At 45.1% G+C, this 16,362-nt stretch overlaps 1 protein-coding gene across 1 annotated transcript in view; it reads left to right on the plus strand.

Annotated features, from left to right (window-relative positions):
- The first annotated feature begins 239 nt into the window (after positions 1–239).
- The window catches only part of TENT4A (terminal nucleotidyltransferase 4A), a 72,746-nt gene continuing 56,623 nt past the window's right edge, over positions 240–16,362 (plus strand). The window contains 3 exon segments of the mRNA XM_032861853.1: positions 240–245; positions 5,788–5,792; positions 13,261–13,272. Of these exon segments, the coding sequence (XP_032717744.1) occupies positions 244–245; positions 5,788–5,792; positions 13,261–13,272 (19 nt within the window). The 5' untranslated portion in view covers positions 240–243.

Genomic DNA, 16,362 nt, shown 5'->3' on the forward strand with positions numbered 1-16,362 from the left:
AGTAGACTGGGGCTATATCTGTTACTGGTGTCTGGACTGGTGTAGGACTCGGTACTTGCACCGTCTGCCCGGTGATTGCCTCTAGAGTCCCTAGACAGGTCCTTCTGACGTCCCCTGAGGTGAATGACAGCCTCTATCTTGGGTTTGGGTACAGTCTGTAAAAGGGCTGTTACTTCAGGCCCATATTTAATGGGAAAGTTATGGCTTGTTAATAAGCCTCTCTCTTTCCAGGTTGCCCTGTGCATGTACGACTAGGAAAGCATATTTAGAGTCAGTATAGATAGTAACGCTGAGGCCTTCTGCCAACTGTGAAGCACAAAGGAGTGCGATTAGCTGCACTTTCTGGGCAGACATACGTGCTGGGAGGGCTGTGACCTCAGTAGTCAGGGTTAGATAGACCGTGGCACACCCTTCACCATGAAATTGCTGCCCTCCATAAACCCGTCGTCATGTGCATCACCCGTAGGAGAATCTTCCAAGTCTGATCTGCTAGAATACATGAGATCAACAACATCTGAGCAGTTACATCCTACAGAAGAACAATGGTCAGAGCTGGGCCTCAGGGCAACTGGGTTTGAGGTCTGGCAGGTCTCGAGGAAGTCTTCCGGTGTGTCTAAAAGCCAGGCCTGGTATTTAGTAAGTTTCCCCTCATCATCCATCAGTGGCCTTTAGTTTCTAAAACACTTTGGACCTGATGTGTAGTCATCATAGGCTGGTACTGTCCCGTGGAAGTTCTGGGGCATCCTCTCCCAGGCGGGCAGGGCCAGCCACCTCTCGAAGACAAGCCAGCCACACTTGAGCTACATTGTCAAGTGAAAAATAGCCTACCAATCCCATTTCATGTCCTCATTTTTTGGATCTGAACTCCCGAAACTTGACCCTTTTTTTCTGCTACATGTAAAGCGAAAGCTTTTCCTAAGTTCAGTAGAGCCAAAGCTGGGACTGGTAAAAGCTTTGATGGAAGGCTTTGAAGGCTGTCTGCTGGCCTTTAGTCCAGAGCAAAGTCTCTTCATTGGGACCTTTAACTGAATCATATAATCGATTGGCTAAGAGCCCAAATCCAGGAATCCACAGGTGGCAAAAGCCTGCCATGCTTAGGAAAGTGTGGAGTTCTTTGTGGTTGGGGGCCCAAGATCTAATACAATCTTTTTTCTAACAGTAGGTGGAGTTCTATGACCTGGCCTTAGTTCATATCCCAAATATTGTACTTTCTGTGTAGATATTTGTACCTTTTTAGGGGAGGCGTGATACCCTCTGTCTGCCAAGAAAGTAAGTGAGGTTATGGAATTGCTACCCGACATTTCCTTTGTGGGACTATGGATTAAAATGTCAACCACATGGGACACCTGGGGGGCTCAGTCCTTAAGCATCTGCCTTCAGCTTGGGTCATGATCCCAGAGTCCTGGGATCGAGCCCCGCATCAGGCTCCCTGCTCGAAGAGAAGCCTGCTTTTCCCTCTCCCACTCCCCGTACTTGTGTTCCCTCTCTCCCTGTCTCTCTCTCCCTGTCAAATAAATAAAACAAAAAAAAATCAAAAAATCAAAGTCAAAAAATCTTTAAAAATAAATAAATAAAATATAAAATAAAGTAAAATAAAATATCATCTACATTTTGAATTATAGTCCCTTGAGGCAAGGATCCCTCTCAGAAGTCTTTACTGAGGGCAGCCCCAAGTGAGGACAGTCTAAATCCCTGGGCAAGACCATTCGGGTTAATTGAGCAGCCTGTGGGCTTAAAGGTGAGGCCCATTCAAAAGTGAATAGTGGCTGTGTCTCCTCACTTAGCGGGATGCAGAGGAAGGCATCTTTTAAATCAAGCAGTGTTACACACAACGAATGAATCACTGAAAACTCCATCAAAAACTAATGATGACTATATGTTGGCTAATTGAATTCAAATTAAACAAATAAATCAAGTACTGTAAACAAGTTGGGATCCCCAGGGACCTGGGAGAGAGGAGTATACGGACTTGGTGCCATGGGATGAAAAGGGACCCCCGTCCCATGTAGAGCTCTTCAATCTTGAGCTGTTCGAGAGCCCCGCCTGGCTTCTTTACTGGTAAAACTGAAGCATTGCAAGGAGATCGACAAGGCCTTAAAATACCATGTTCGAGAAACTTGTCAAGAAGTGGTATAACCCAGCTTTCATTTTGCCTCTGGCTTTAAGGGAAACTTTCTCCTATGAGGTATAGTGGCTGGGTCTTTTAAGGTCACTTTAACGGGTTGGGCTTTAAGAGTCCATCCTGGGACAGGGCAATCCCAGACCTGTGGGTTTACTACCTTCCGGATATTAGAAGGGACGTTAGGGTAAGGGTCTGGTTCTCCACGTGTTAAAGAGGACAAGCCATACTCTTCTTTAGTAGGAGCAGAACAGCTCCCTGGTTTACATATGAAGTCTCGCCCAAGGAGTGGAGTGGAACAGGACGGAAGGACCAGAAAAACTACATCTCAGTGGATGTCAGATGCCGATGAACTCACATCATCTGCATTTAAAGGAGCTATTCCCGCCGGTTTTTTTCGGGTCCTGGTTTGTATATTTACAGAGAGCTTCTATAAGCCTGAAACAGCCGGATTGTCACCAGCAATTTGGGGGACTTTCTGGATTTTGTTCAAATGTACAGGTTTAGAGAATCCTTTTTTCATTCCTTCTATCAGGGAAGTGATCATAGGATCCCATTTCTCTCTTCCTCCGTTTTCCTTACATCTCCAGTGTGGCTCAGTCACTGGGACGGCAGTGCCCCCATTAGATAACATTCTCCATCTCTCGTGGCCAGTTGGTCAGCGAACTCTGCAGCTCCTGTCCAGACATGGTTCTTTTCCTCAACAAAGAGTCAATATGATAGATAGACAGACACACATCACATATGTGTGTTTATCATTTATCATATATATAACATCATCTCTATATGCATATATATGTGTGTATGTGTATATACACAAGATATATTTATGTATATCTTGTCAGGTCAAATCGAACATAATGGCTACTTGTTCAAAACTCTTGTAAAGCTGAAGAAGGTTCCCAGAACATTGACCTAATAGTTGTTTTATCTGAACCGAGTGTGCCATGGAGGACAGGACATGGACGCCGATAATGCCCATTTCTCCATTAGCAGCCTCCCTAAGGGATGCAATGCTGATTTAGGGGGAACTGCCAGGAGATGGGGAATTCTGTTCCTGGTGTGTCCAGCTGGACCAGGAGCAGAGGGGTCTTGAGGCTTGTAAGGAAGAGGGCTAGTGACAGCATCAATGTCTCCTTTATGTGGAAGGCTTGTGACTCCTCCAGTAGCCGAGGTTTATTAGGAGGAATGGGCATTCATCATCCAATACATCAGGAGGGGGCTTATTAGCCTGGCTAGTGGCCAAACACATTCTGCAAGAGACTCTGAGGTTGGGATCCCAGTTTTAGGACCATGAAGGCTTGGACATAGTGTACCTTTGTCCAGTTGCCCTGTTTCCTGCAGGAGAGATCTAACTGATGTGTCATATTCAAGTTTAATGTCCCATTAATGGGCCATTTTTCCTCAGGAAGAAGAAGAGGAGGAAGGGGAAGAGGAAGAAGAAGAAAGAGAAGGAGGAGGAGTGGGAGGGGGAGAAGGAGGAGGAGGAGGAAGAGGAAGAGAAAAAGTGGTGCTGGTGAGGAGGAGAAGGAGGGGGAGGAAGGAGAAGGAGAAGGAGATGACGAACAGGCTTGTCTTTCTTAAATCTTGCCATCTGAATTGACTCTAGAGGGTTAAAAGGCATCCCAAGAGAAGATCCTTGGGGACTGAAGAAGATCCCATGTTCCTAGAAAAGTAAAGAAGGTCCATTACCAAGAAATGGTGGAGTCCCATGCAGGATGTGTTCGAGGTTTCTAGAGTCAAAGCAATTGGAGGCATCCCTCCAACAAAATTGCTACGAATGCAGTTTTGCGCTATAGGAGGGATGCTGGCATCCCTCCATTTCCCCATTGTGTCCTGGGCTACAAATGGGTGCCAGTGAATGGACCTAACTAATGTGCCATCCCAAGAAGAACCTGCTGTTTTTAACCCATGGAAAACACTAGAAAAGTTTTACAAGGGGGAATTACGCAATGCTGTAAGTAGTTAGTAGAGAACATTGATAGAAAGCAGTGAGGATAGAGGTCCATCATGGTCTAAGCAACATTCCAACACATGACGTCTTTCGCCACCAACTTCCCTTGGAAACAGGTCCCTGGTTGGATTTTAATTCAATTGCGTATTGGTTTTAGCCAGCTCCAAGCGGAGGTCCCATGGCCAGAAGCGACTAGATCAGGGATGTGAAGAGGATCACATTAAACCAATGAGGAGGAAACCTCACATGGAAGTCTTAAGATTGGCAGCCGTCGTGATGACTTAAGTGGCTGTCCCGTCCCCGAGGTAGACAACTTTGTTTAAGAATGGGAAGGAAGAGAGGGCATCAAGTTTCTGGGTCTCATTATCATTCTGGCCACGGTACTAGCTTCTAGCCAAAATGCAGACCTTCTCCTCCCCGTAGAATGGCTAGAGGACTACAGCCTGAGCAATCCACGTGAACGTGTTCCACTAAGACCGCACTCCTTGAAGAGCCCCCGGCGTGAGAGTGAAGAAGAGGGAGTCACTCTGGGAGTCACTCACCAAGTTTGCACCTGCACTGTGACTCGGAGTCCAGACGAAAAGATAGGCCCCACACTGGGAGCCAAATTATGATGTGGGGTCAGTGAGTGAATGGTCAAGAAAGAATTCTCAAGACATTTTCTGTGCAAAAAGGTGCCTTTGTTATGTTAGTAAGCGTCAGGGATATTTGTGTCTGTTGAATTTGTGTCTGTTGAAAGTGAGGTTTCTAGGACCTTACAAGGACCTAGCTATTGTCAAGATAAGGTTACCCTTCATTATCTAGTAAAACATTAGTCATGAGACCCTTTAGCAAAGCATGTTCCATACATCTCAGATGTGCATCTGTGGACCACACAGAAGATGGTTCAGTTTTGGTTACATTTTTCTTGCCTTTGTTCTCCTCATTCATGTCTCCCAGATCCAGAGACTGGAAGTCCAAGATCAAGGTGTGGGCAGGTTCAGTTCCTCCTGAGACCTCTGTCCGTGGTCTGCACAAGGGCCCCTTGCACTGTGGCCCCACATGGTCTTTTCTCTATGGCGACATGCCATGTGTGTCTTTGTGTGTCCTAATCTCCTACAAGGACACCAGTGCTGTTGGACAAGGCCCCACTCCAATGGCCTTGTTTTAACTGAGTCCCTTCTTTCAAGGCCCTACTTCCAAATATAGTCACATTCTGAGGTTCCAAGATTAGGCTTCAATGTAGGAATTTGGGGGACACCACTCATCCCCCAGCACTTCTTTAGATGGTGGGGAAATGGGTGTGTGTGGGGGGGAATATCCACCACCGTCACTCCAAGAAGGTGACATTAAGGTGAAGGCAGGACAGGTGAGGAGTCAGCCATGGCGGGGGGTGGAGGGCCTTCCAGACAAAGGAATTGGCTGGGTCTCCGAGCCTGGCCCAGAGGCCAAAGTGGCTGCAGTTGGGTAGAGTGGGGTCAGAGGGGTTGGACAGGCTGGAGAGCGACCCAGGCCAGACCTGTAGGACCCAGGAAGGGGTTGGGCTTGATAGAAATACAGGGGCACTCCAGTATTGTTTTTTTTTTTTTTTTGAGATTTCATTTATTTATTTATTTGACAGAGAGAGGGAATGCAAGCAAGGGGAGAGGAAGAGGGAGAAGCAGGCTTCCCGCTGAGCAGGGAGCCCGATGTAGGGCTCGATCCCAGGATTCTGGGATCATGACCTGAGCTGAAGGCAGACGCCTAATGACTGAGCCACCCAGGTGCCCCTCCAGTATTGTTTTAACCTGGAAGTCGTCTTTACCTTCCTGGTAGCTTGGCAGAGCTAGGCTGGAGACCTGACTGTATTCTTGGTCAAGGAGTTTTGATAGGAATTCCTTTCTGTCCTCAAGGTCAGCCTCTTATGTCCCTTTCCCCTTTACCCCCAAGGCCAGATCAGCCTGTCAAGTACATTCAACTACTTGGCCCAACTATTTCCACCAAATTAAATTTCCGACTTGCAAGGGCCTCACTCTGTCTTTCTGGTAGTTTTCTCTCAAGCGGTCAGCCCAGAGGTGTATCACTCCTGCGTCTTGATGGAGGGAAGAAAGCTGGGATGAAGGCTCGGCTCCCCGACAGTAGTTTTGTGTTAGAATCCTGATGGGACACTAAGATGTTTGAATAAAGGGCCAGAACCACACGCAAACCTCCTTCCTGGGCTCTTCTGTCCCCAGCTGCCCTGTTCAAGCCCTGTTCAAGTGTATTAAGAGAAGGGCCAAGGTCAACCAACATCATATACCAACAGATGGCCAGACTTCTTCTAGGACAGTAGATAGTTTCTCCCCCCACCCCGAGTCTCAGATTGTAAGCTGGACGTTATTCCATGCTGTTTGCATACAGCCGTTCTGAAAGGCAGAACTGTCTCCAGTGTCCGGCGAGGCGCTCTGACACACGGGCTTGAGGCTGGTCTGTGACCGGGAAGGGCCACCCGAGAAAGCTGCGCGGCAGACCCCACAAGGCATTCAGCCAGACGGGATCAGAAAAACCAAGTTCAAGAGAATCGCTGTTACATGTGACTGCACTGGAGAACGGACCACACGGGCTAACGACTGAAGTGTAGGTAAAGGATGAAAGTGTGACGTTCACTTTTAAGCTGCGTCCCCTGGGACGTGCGTCCCCACACTCAGCACAGCTGAGCCGCACACGGTGAGCAAGGGCCACGCCTGGTGCAGGGTGGCGGGGCCCTTGGGTGCGGGGACGCACACAGCCCACGCGGGGGCCACACTGCACGGGGCAAGGAGTAGGCTTTGGGCTCAGACAGCCCAAGATCGGGATCTTGGGAAGGGTATTTAAACCCTGAACCTCACTTCTCTTCCCTGTGAAATTGGGGCGTTCATCGTGGAGCTAGAGGTGACCAAGGAAGCTGCATGCGTAGGCCTTGGCCGATCACCACCCGCCAGGCCTGGGCCCCCGCAGCATCTGGTTTCCCCTCGCCACTTCTGTTCCCGCTTCCTAAAGCACCACCTTCTCAAATGGCCCTGTTTCCTCCCCTGCAGACACCCGCATCCCCGACACATACACACACACCACGTTCACTTACACACATTCACTCACACTCACTGACACACACCACATTCTCACACAAAGTCACCCTCACACCACACGTTCATTCACGCTCCCTCACACACACATTCGTTCACACATACACACACATTCACTCTCACACATTCACTCACACTCACTGACACACACATTCACTCTCACACAAATTCACCCTCATACTACATATTCACTGACACATTCACTTACACTCACACTGCACACACAACTCATTCACTCACAACATTCAGTCACACTCACACACCACATTCACTCTCACACAAATTCACTCATACACACTCGTTCCACACACACACCATACATTCCCTCACACACACATTCACACCACCACAGACACAGACGCAGTCTTGCACACACACCTACACTACAACAGGTGCGACTAAGTGTCAGCTGTGACTCTAACGCACCCACCTCTCAGGGACCGAACACAGAGCTGCCTACATCGATGTCTATGAAATCTGGGAACTCTCTGCTTCAAAGTCACATTATCGTTTCTTTTCCCCTAGGAAAAGCCAGTACTGCGTCTTTTCCTCAGGCGTTTGAAATACCACATCTTTTCATTCACGAGACTCTACATCTGCCTGGGTCTCTTTTGCTGTTCACTACTTTGCTTATTAATTCACTAGACACGAGATTCTCGGGCTACTGCATCGTTGGGATGTATTATGCCATTCAGTCTACTATGTATGTTGGAATACTATACTCTTACGTTGTTGTGTGATACCTGGAAGGACAAGTTTCCTCCAATTATTTTTCTTTCAAAATGTTTCTTTTTTTAAAAAAAATGTAATGCTTTCAGACATTGTCTTCCTTTTATTTCATGTCATTTTTCCTTTATCCCACTTGAACTTTTAGCCAAGGGAAGTGGCCAAAACAACCCCTACTACACCTTGTCCGAGTGTAATAGAGACTCACATTTTGCTGGCTCAAAACACTGGAGTGTGTTGGGTGAAAATGTGCTCCTTCCGGCGAAGACGTAAGGCAAAAGTGGGGGCCTGAAAAGAGAAAGGTAGCCACGTGGCTGGTAGGAGTGCGGGACTCTTAGAACATAAATAATGCATTTATTCATAAAAGGGAGGAGTTAGAATGTAAAAAACAGTGAAATTAAATAAGTGGATATAAGATGCCAGATTATACTTAAAAGGTGGAAAAGTGGTTAGAAGATACTACGGCAAGCACGGTGGGGGGGTGTGCACGTGTGCGTCCTCGGACGCTTGGGGAGATGTGGCAATAGATGACAAATCAAAACATAACATGTAGGGACGCCTGAGTGGCTCAGCGGATTAAGCATCCGACTTTGGCTTAGGTCATGGCCTCAGGGTCCTGGGATAGAGCCGAGCTGTTGGGGGCTCCACGCTCAGGAGCGGGTTGGGGAGGTCTATTTCTCCCCTTTCCTCAGCTCCTCCCCTGCTTGTGCTGTCTCTTTCTCAAATAAATAAATAAAATCTTTTAAAAAAAAGTGACATGCAAACCTTCACCCTGAGAATCAGGAAAGGCTAGCTCGTGAGCCTGTGTTAAGAATGATCAATACAATCATTGTTAGAATTAAAAACCAGGATATGTAACTTTCAAAGACCAGAAAATATTATAAAGCACCTCTCCCACACTAGCGAAAAAATGAAATTAAATTTAATTTAAAAAATGAAAATGAGGAAGCAACAAAGAAGTGGGACAAAGAACAACATAAAAGAAGTAAGGAAAAGTATAGCAACCAGAATAAGAAAATATAAATGATGTAATACCCCAGAGTAAGAAAGAAAACTTTCAGAAAGTTCCTTAAAACAAAGTACAAGCATGTACTCTTTATAAGTCGTGCCTACAAAAAGCTGATGTGCTTAGGTTAGAAGTTGAAGGAAGTGTCTGAGCAGAAGGAAGCCAACTTTGTTCTAATTCAAGATCCTCTTGGCTATTTTAGCATTTTGCATTTCCATTTTTGGAATCAGTTTACCAAGCTTCACGATGCTGGAATTTTGCTTAGGATTGGGTTCAACCCACAGATCAATCTGAGAAAACTGGAACCCTTACAATGCTGGCTTTGCAGTCCCTGGAGATGACGCTTCTCCACGCACGGAGCACTTAGTTCTCCCAAGGATGCTTTGAAGCTTTCATCTAAAGGTCTTGCACATATTTCAATGTATCTATTTCTAGGTATTTGATTTTCATACTATTGTAAATGATGCATTTTTGAAATTTCATGTTCTCCTTGTTAATTATTGCACTGAGAAATACAATTGATTTTTTTGGGTGTTTTGGTTTTATATTCAGTAACCTCTCTAAATTTACTAGTGTAAATACTTTATGTAAATCTCTTTGGTTTGTCCAGGTACACAATCATGTCTTCGGCAAATAATGAGTTTTATTTCTTTCTTTATGATTCTTCTGCCTTTTTTTCCCCTGGGCTTATCACACACACCTAGGACTTACAATATAATGGTGAATTGTGTGGCATCATTGACTCATTCCTGATCTATGAGGACAGCTTCAATATTCCATCATTAGGAAGTTTACTTAAAGTTTTTGTTTATGTTTTGTATTAGATTGAAGATGGACCATTTTATCCCAGGTTTTCAAGAGTTTTGGTTGTTTTTTTTTTTAAATGCATTAAATCTCATAAAATGTTTCATTTTTCTGGATCTATCTAGATCATATGGTTCTTATATTCTTGATGTTAATGTGGCAAATTACATAGACTTTTAAGTGTTAAATCAGTCTTACATTGTAATAAACCCAAATTTGACCTAATGTATTATTATTTTTATATGTTGTTGAATTTCACTTACGTTTTATCTAGGATTTTTGCATCTGCCTTCAAAAAAAAAGACTGGCCTACCATTTTCCTTTCTGTGATGTCCTTGATGGGTTTTGGTATAATGTTTCACTGGCCTCAAATCTGAGTGGGGAGTCGTCCCTTCTTTTTCATTCTTTGCAAGAGTGTGTGAAATGGGTGGCTATGCAATGTATAGTTATTTCCCTTTTTCCATTTCTAATATTGGTTATACATATTTCTTTCTTTTTCCTTTTTTTAATTAAATTTCTTTGGTTTGACTTAAATTCACGTTAGTTAACATATAGTGTATTATTAATTTTGGGATAGTCGTTTCCCTTTTTCTTGATCAATTTTATTGAGGTCTTCAAAGAAGGAGCTTTTTGATTTTTCTCTATTGTAAATTTGTTTCCTATTTCGTGGACCTCTGCCCTTTTTTTATTCATTCTTTCTTCCAAATTTTAGATTTGCTATTCTTTTTCTAGTTTCTTGAGAGACTGACTTTCAGCCCATCTTCTCTGTAATAATTTCAAGTTGTGAGTTTTTCTCTTACACTCAGTTTTAGCTTTCCAGCACAGGTTTTTTTGTTTTTTGGGTTTTTTTAAGGATTTTATTTATTTATTTATTTTTTATTTGACAGAGAGAGAGATTACAAGTAGGCAGAGAGGCAAGCAGAGAGAAAGTGGGAAGCAGGCTCCCTGCAATGCAGGATTTGATCCCTGGACCCTGAGATCAAGACCTGAGCCGAAGGCAGAGGCTTTAACCCTCTAAGCCACCCAGGCACCCCTCCAGCACAGGTTTTAATTGGTCATAGTTTCATTATCACCTACTTCCAGATATTCTCCAATGTCTTTTCTGATTTCTTCTTTCACCCTTGGGTTATTTAGAATTGTGTAGTTTAGTTTTCAAACAGTTGGGGGATTTTCTAGTCCCCTCCCCCGACTTTACTTCCACTGTGGGAAGAATATTCTCTTTATTATTTTAACTGTGAAGAGTTTTCGGAGGCTGGCCTTATTGCCCAGCCATGATCAGTTTTGGTAAATGCTCCATGTGTGCTTCCAAACAATGTGCATATTGTGGGTTTAGAGTGCTCTATATATGTCAATTAAGTCTTTTGCTAATTGCATTATTCAACTATTTTGCTTTTTAATAATTCTGTAACACATTTGAAATATGTTAAAATCTGCCCATTATGGGGGCACCTGGGTGGCTCAGTCAGTTAAGCATCTGTTTTCGGCTGAGGTCATGATCCCAGGGTCCTGGGATTGAGCCCCACATCAGGCTCCCTGGTCAGCAGAGAGCCTGCTTCTCCCTCTCCCTCTGATGCTCCCCCTGCTTGTGTTCTCTCTCTCTCTGTGTCAAATAAAAAAAACCCTACCATTATGATTGTGAATTCATCTATCCTCTATGTCTTGTCAATTTTGCTTCACATGTATTTTAAAGCTCTGTTATTAGATGCACAGATTAAGATTTGTGATATCTTCTTAGTGGATTGGCCCCTTTCTCATGCTCAGATGTTTATCTCTGGTAACATGCTGGCCTTAAAGTTGACTTGGTTTGGCTCAGTGTAGGTATATCAACTTCTTTTGGTTTGGTTACCAAGCATATCACTTTCCATCCTTTTACCTTCAACCTACCTGTGTCTTGATGCTTAAAGTCTGTTTTTTGTAAATGGTGTATATTTGGATTTTAAAAGCTATGAGTCACAGTCTTCATCTTTTTTTGTGGATTATCTAGGCTATTTATGTTTAATGTAACTACTGATAGAGTTGTGCTTATATCTACTATCTCACTGTTTGCCTTTTATTCCATCCCTCTGCTTTATGTCCCTTTTTTCTCTTTTTATGACTTCTTATGAATTAATCAAACATTTGCATCATTTTATTTTCCCCATGTTAATATTGGTTATACATTCTTGTAGTATTCTTATAGTGGTTACCTAGAGAACTTTTTATTTTAAAATCAGAAAAAAAATCTATTTAAACAAGTATCAAAGTATGCTACAGAGCATATTGAGAAAATATATCAAAATGAAAATAGCAATTATAAGCTATAAATGCCAGACAAACAATAACTCAATGTATATTTGTTTGTAGTATATAAACCAGGTGAAGACTAATGAAACTACATTTCCCAGAACCCCCTTTTCTGTATGGTTCTGTTTAGAGTTGAAAGGAGAAATGCACAAAACTTGGAAGGCCAGAATGCTCAACCTTAGCAGCAGAAGTCACTAATCATAGAAGGTTGTCATGGCCACCTATAGTGACAGACAAATGCACAGACAACTGGTAGACCCTAGTTATCTTTACTTTCCCCCACTCTGGGTCCAACTTATCCTCCTGATTGCTGGCCTTTCTAATCAACCATGAGCCCAGGCCACCACCAGGCACCTGTGGGTCCTACACAGGTGACAGTTACTCAGAGGCAGTATCTCCCTTGAGGCAGAAGTTTCCCTAGATTTCACCATGGGTGCTGCCCTGTGTGGTCCCAGCTGTGGAGGCTAGACCTGCAAGCTCCCTTATGTCCACTAGCTCTGGGTCTTCAGTGAGCTGGTGAATGGCTTCTCTGATCCTCCCTTTCCCTTTCTAGACCTTCATTCACTGAGCTCCTCCCACACCTGGAAGCTCTAATTCCTAGGATAAGTCCCTTATTCTCTTATTCTCATAATACTAACAGTGGCTCTATTCTTCTGATAGAACGCTGACTTGCATACAGCACAAAGAGGATCGAATAGAGCACAGGAGGTCATTTTATACTGTTAGATTGTACAGTTCAGAATGTCATATAACTTTAATGAATCAATTACCAAAAAACAGTACTTAAAAACAAAAGGCAAAACTATTCAGAAATACCAAAAAGAAATTGATAGAAACATGGTTTCATGCTATCAACTTGAAAACACTGATGTTTTGCTAGAAAGATGCAAATAACTGAAGAGGATTTGATAAACAGGAAACCAGGAAAGGGCTCTTGAAATTTCAGAAGTTATCAAAAATCTGTCTTCAATAATTTTGTTGTGGTCAGATAATTTTACAAGTCATTATCATGACATTTTTAGGGAACAAATGCCACTATGTCAACTATATAAGACTCACAAAACTTTAATATTAATGTATATTGTCTAGTAGTCTATTCTAGTAATAATCTCCCCAGTCTAAAGTATATCTTATTGCTGGAATGTAAAAATAATTTAACATAAATGAAACCATTTTATAATTCTTGAATGTATAAATAGGTGAAGAGGAAAAGACTATAGGCCTTCTTGATAAATATTAAAAAAGTATTTGATAATATTCACTTCTGAATTTTTAAAAAGCTTCTAGAACTAGGAATATAATGCAATTTTCTGGGGGACCTGGGTGGCTCAGTGGGTTAAGCCAATGCCTTTGGCTTGGGTCATGATCCCAGGGTCCTGGGATGGAGCTCCATATAGGGCTCTCTGCTCAGCAGGGAGCCTGCTTCCTCCTTTCTCTCTGTGGGCTTCTCTGCCTACTTGTGATCTCCATCTGTCAAATAAATAAATAAAATCTTAAAATAAAAATTTTTTAAAAATGCAATTTTCTTGTAATCTAAGAACCTATTGTAAACCACCAATTAAAGTATAGTTAGCAATTTAAAAATATGGGCACTCCCCTTAAAATCAAGAATAAAAAAAAACCCTGCAATCACTGGTATGGTTCTTCATTGATTTGAAATTTTAGACAATGAAATAAGATGAGAAAAACATGAAGCTGCATACTGAAAACCAGGAAGAGTATCATCTGTCTTTACAGACAGTTTTGATCGTCTATCTGAGGAGCCCAAGGAAATCAACTTCTTAAAACTGCTTTAGTTAATAACAAACTCAAATGGAATGGCTAGTTAGCGATCCAACATACAGAAATCAGTGTCTTTCTGACATAGCAGCAGTAACAAGGAAAGTTTAAAAAATCATCTCTATATTTTTAGTAAAAAAATAAAGATACCAGCAATAAACTTAAAGAGAATGCACAGAGTCTCTGTGAAGTCACGAATAACTAGTAACAGTCATTAACAAAACTTAGAGACATAAATTTCTGAGTAAGTCAAGTGATAAAATATCCTTCTGAGTGGGAAGATATATTAATTTTTATATATATTTAATACAATTTAATAGAACTAATTCATAAAATCTAAAAATGTAATAGTTAATGCATTTGAATCTATAGAATTCTGTTTTTTTAACCTTGAAAAAATTATTCTAAGATTTACCTAGGACAACACATTTATTGGAATACATATGGTAACTTGTTTCTTGTACAAAAACATTCAGTTTTGGAGGTGGGAAACCCATCCCCCCTTACCAGACACTAAACAGATCAATTTACAATCTAATAATTAAAATGGTATTTTTCTGGTCAAGGAATGAATAGACCATTAATGACGGGGGGGGGGGGGGAACGGAAACACTTTTGAAACACACAAGTGTTTGTAAGAATTTAGTATATCATAATCTCAATAATCAGAGAAATAGTGATTGGACTGAATGACTGATTATTTGAAAAAAAATAGATTTCCTATGTCACATTTTATAGGAAAATCAATTCAAAAATGCATTAAAGTTTTAAACGTAGGATATAAAGGCAGATGGTGGAAATATGCGTATTTGGGGGAGGAAATGCTAAGAATGACTCACAAAAAAAGTATTCTATAAATAGCTCTTCTCTTTGCTTTAGTTGATCATTATTCTTAAAGTTTGAACTATATTTTATTCCATATTTATTTATTTTTAAGGAATTTGTACAACCAACATGGGGCTCGAATTCACGACCCTGACATCAAGTTGCAGGCTCTGCGGCTGAGCCACTGATGACAGTGCCCTGTCATCATTCTTAAAATATTATACTGACCCATCAAACTGTCGTTTTATGTTTCACGAGCCAGTAGTTGAAAATAGTATATCTGTTTTTCTCTCAAATTATCCTGGCGGGGGGGAACTCACAGAAGTAGAAAATATTTTCCAGCTTAATTTACCATACATATTTTTCCTCCCATAAAATCACGTGTCACGTTTTGGACATCAGGAGACTGGGTGTTCAGCTGTCCCAGTTTGAATGTAAACCTTCCTGCCTTTCACGCGCTCGCGGGCAGACCGTCGGGACCGCACCCGTGGCCGTCCGGAGCGCACGGTGCGGGCCGTGACCGCTCGTAGCTGGTCTCCGAGCTCGGGTTCTGGAAACGCCCGCGCCGCGCCAGCCTGTTCTGTTGGCTCCGGGCGTTTCGCAAAGAAGATGCTGGGGAGCGGCACTTTCTGTGTCTCCCTCGAGCAGCGGGAAGGCAGACCCCCCCTGACTGGGTCAGGGCTCGGGCCACCGAACTGGTCTGTCGCTTCCCGGTTCGGCCGTGACCCGGGGTCACGCGTCCCCCAGCCGTCGAGACCGCACCAGCTGCGTGCGTCACGACCGCGCGTGTGTGTCCTGGGACACTTCAGATGTCCCCGACTGGCTCTGAGCAATCCGTGGTCCGAGGACGGGAGGACAGTTGCTCCCACCCCCCGCCCGGCTGCGCGCCCCGCGGGGGACACCGGCGCGGCCGAGGCCGTAGTCCCGGGAGGACGCTCGGCGGGGAAAGCGCGTCCGGCCCCGCCCGCGCGGCAGGGGTCGCGCTCCGACCCGAGCCGCCGCGAAACGACGGCAGCGAGTCCTAGAAACGCCGCTGGACGGAGCCGGAGAGGAAGAGCGTCTGAGCCGCGCGTCTCCCGGGGCGGGGGGGGGGGGGGGGGGGTCCGCGGCGGCGCCCCCCGCGTCGCGGTGGCGCTGAGTTCGCGGTGTCCCTGCCTGACGCAGCGCCCGCTCGGGAAGTGCCGCCGCTGCCCCCCGGGGAGGAAACCCGCGTCTCGCGGCTTCCTGGGGGCTCCGGGGCGGCGGCGCGCGGAGCGGAGCCCCCGACGTGTGCGGGTCCCCCGCCGCCTCCGCCCCGTCCCCGGTCCGGGCGCTGGGCCGTGACACGGCCGGACTTGTCCGGGTCTTCCGAAGGGCTACGCGGGCGGGGGTCCCGAGACGCCCCCATCCCTGGTGAGTCCCGCCGGCCCGGCGCGGAGGGTGCGGGCGGCTCCCCGGGAGTCACGCCCGGGCGCCCAGCGCCTCCCGCCGGCCGGCCTGGGGCTCCGACCCCGGGGAGGTGAGGCCGGCACAAGTCTCCGATTTGCGGAAACCAGCGAAGGGACGAGGGCCGAGGAGCGTCTCCGGGACTGTGTTCTTTGACCGCGGGACTTCGACTGCGCCGCCCAGGGCCGCACCTTTTCACCGCCCGCGCGCGGTCTGAGGGGGCGCAGTGCAGCGGCCGACCCCGACCGCAGCCTCGCGTTGGCAGGGGTGCGCCCCGGGTTTTTATGGACTTCGGCCGGCGAAAGACCGCGCTTCCGCCCCCCCTCCCCTCTCCCCCTCCTCTCCCCTCCCCCCTCCCCTTCCCTCCCCCCTCCCCTCCCCC

Source organism: Lontra canadensis, unplaced genomic scaffold (assembly GCF_010015895.1).
Source record: "Lontra canadensis isolate GAN:19392208 unplaced genomic scaffold, GSC_riverotter_1.0 scaffold22, whole genome shotgun sequence".
Lineage (NCBI taxonomy): Eukaryota > Metazoa > Chordata > Mammalia > Carnivora > Mustelidae > Lontra > Lontra canadensis.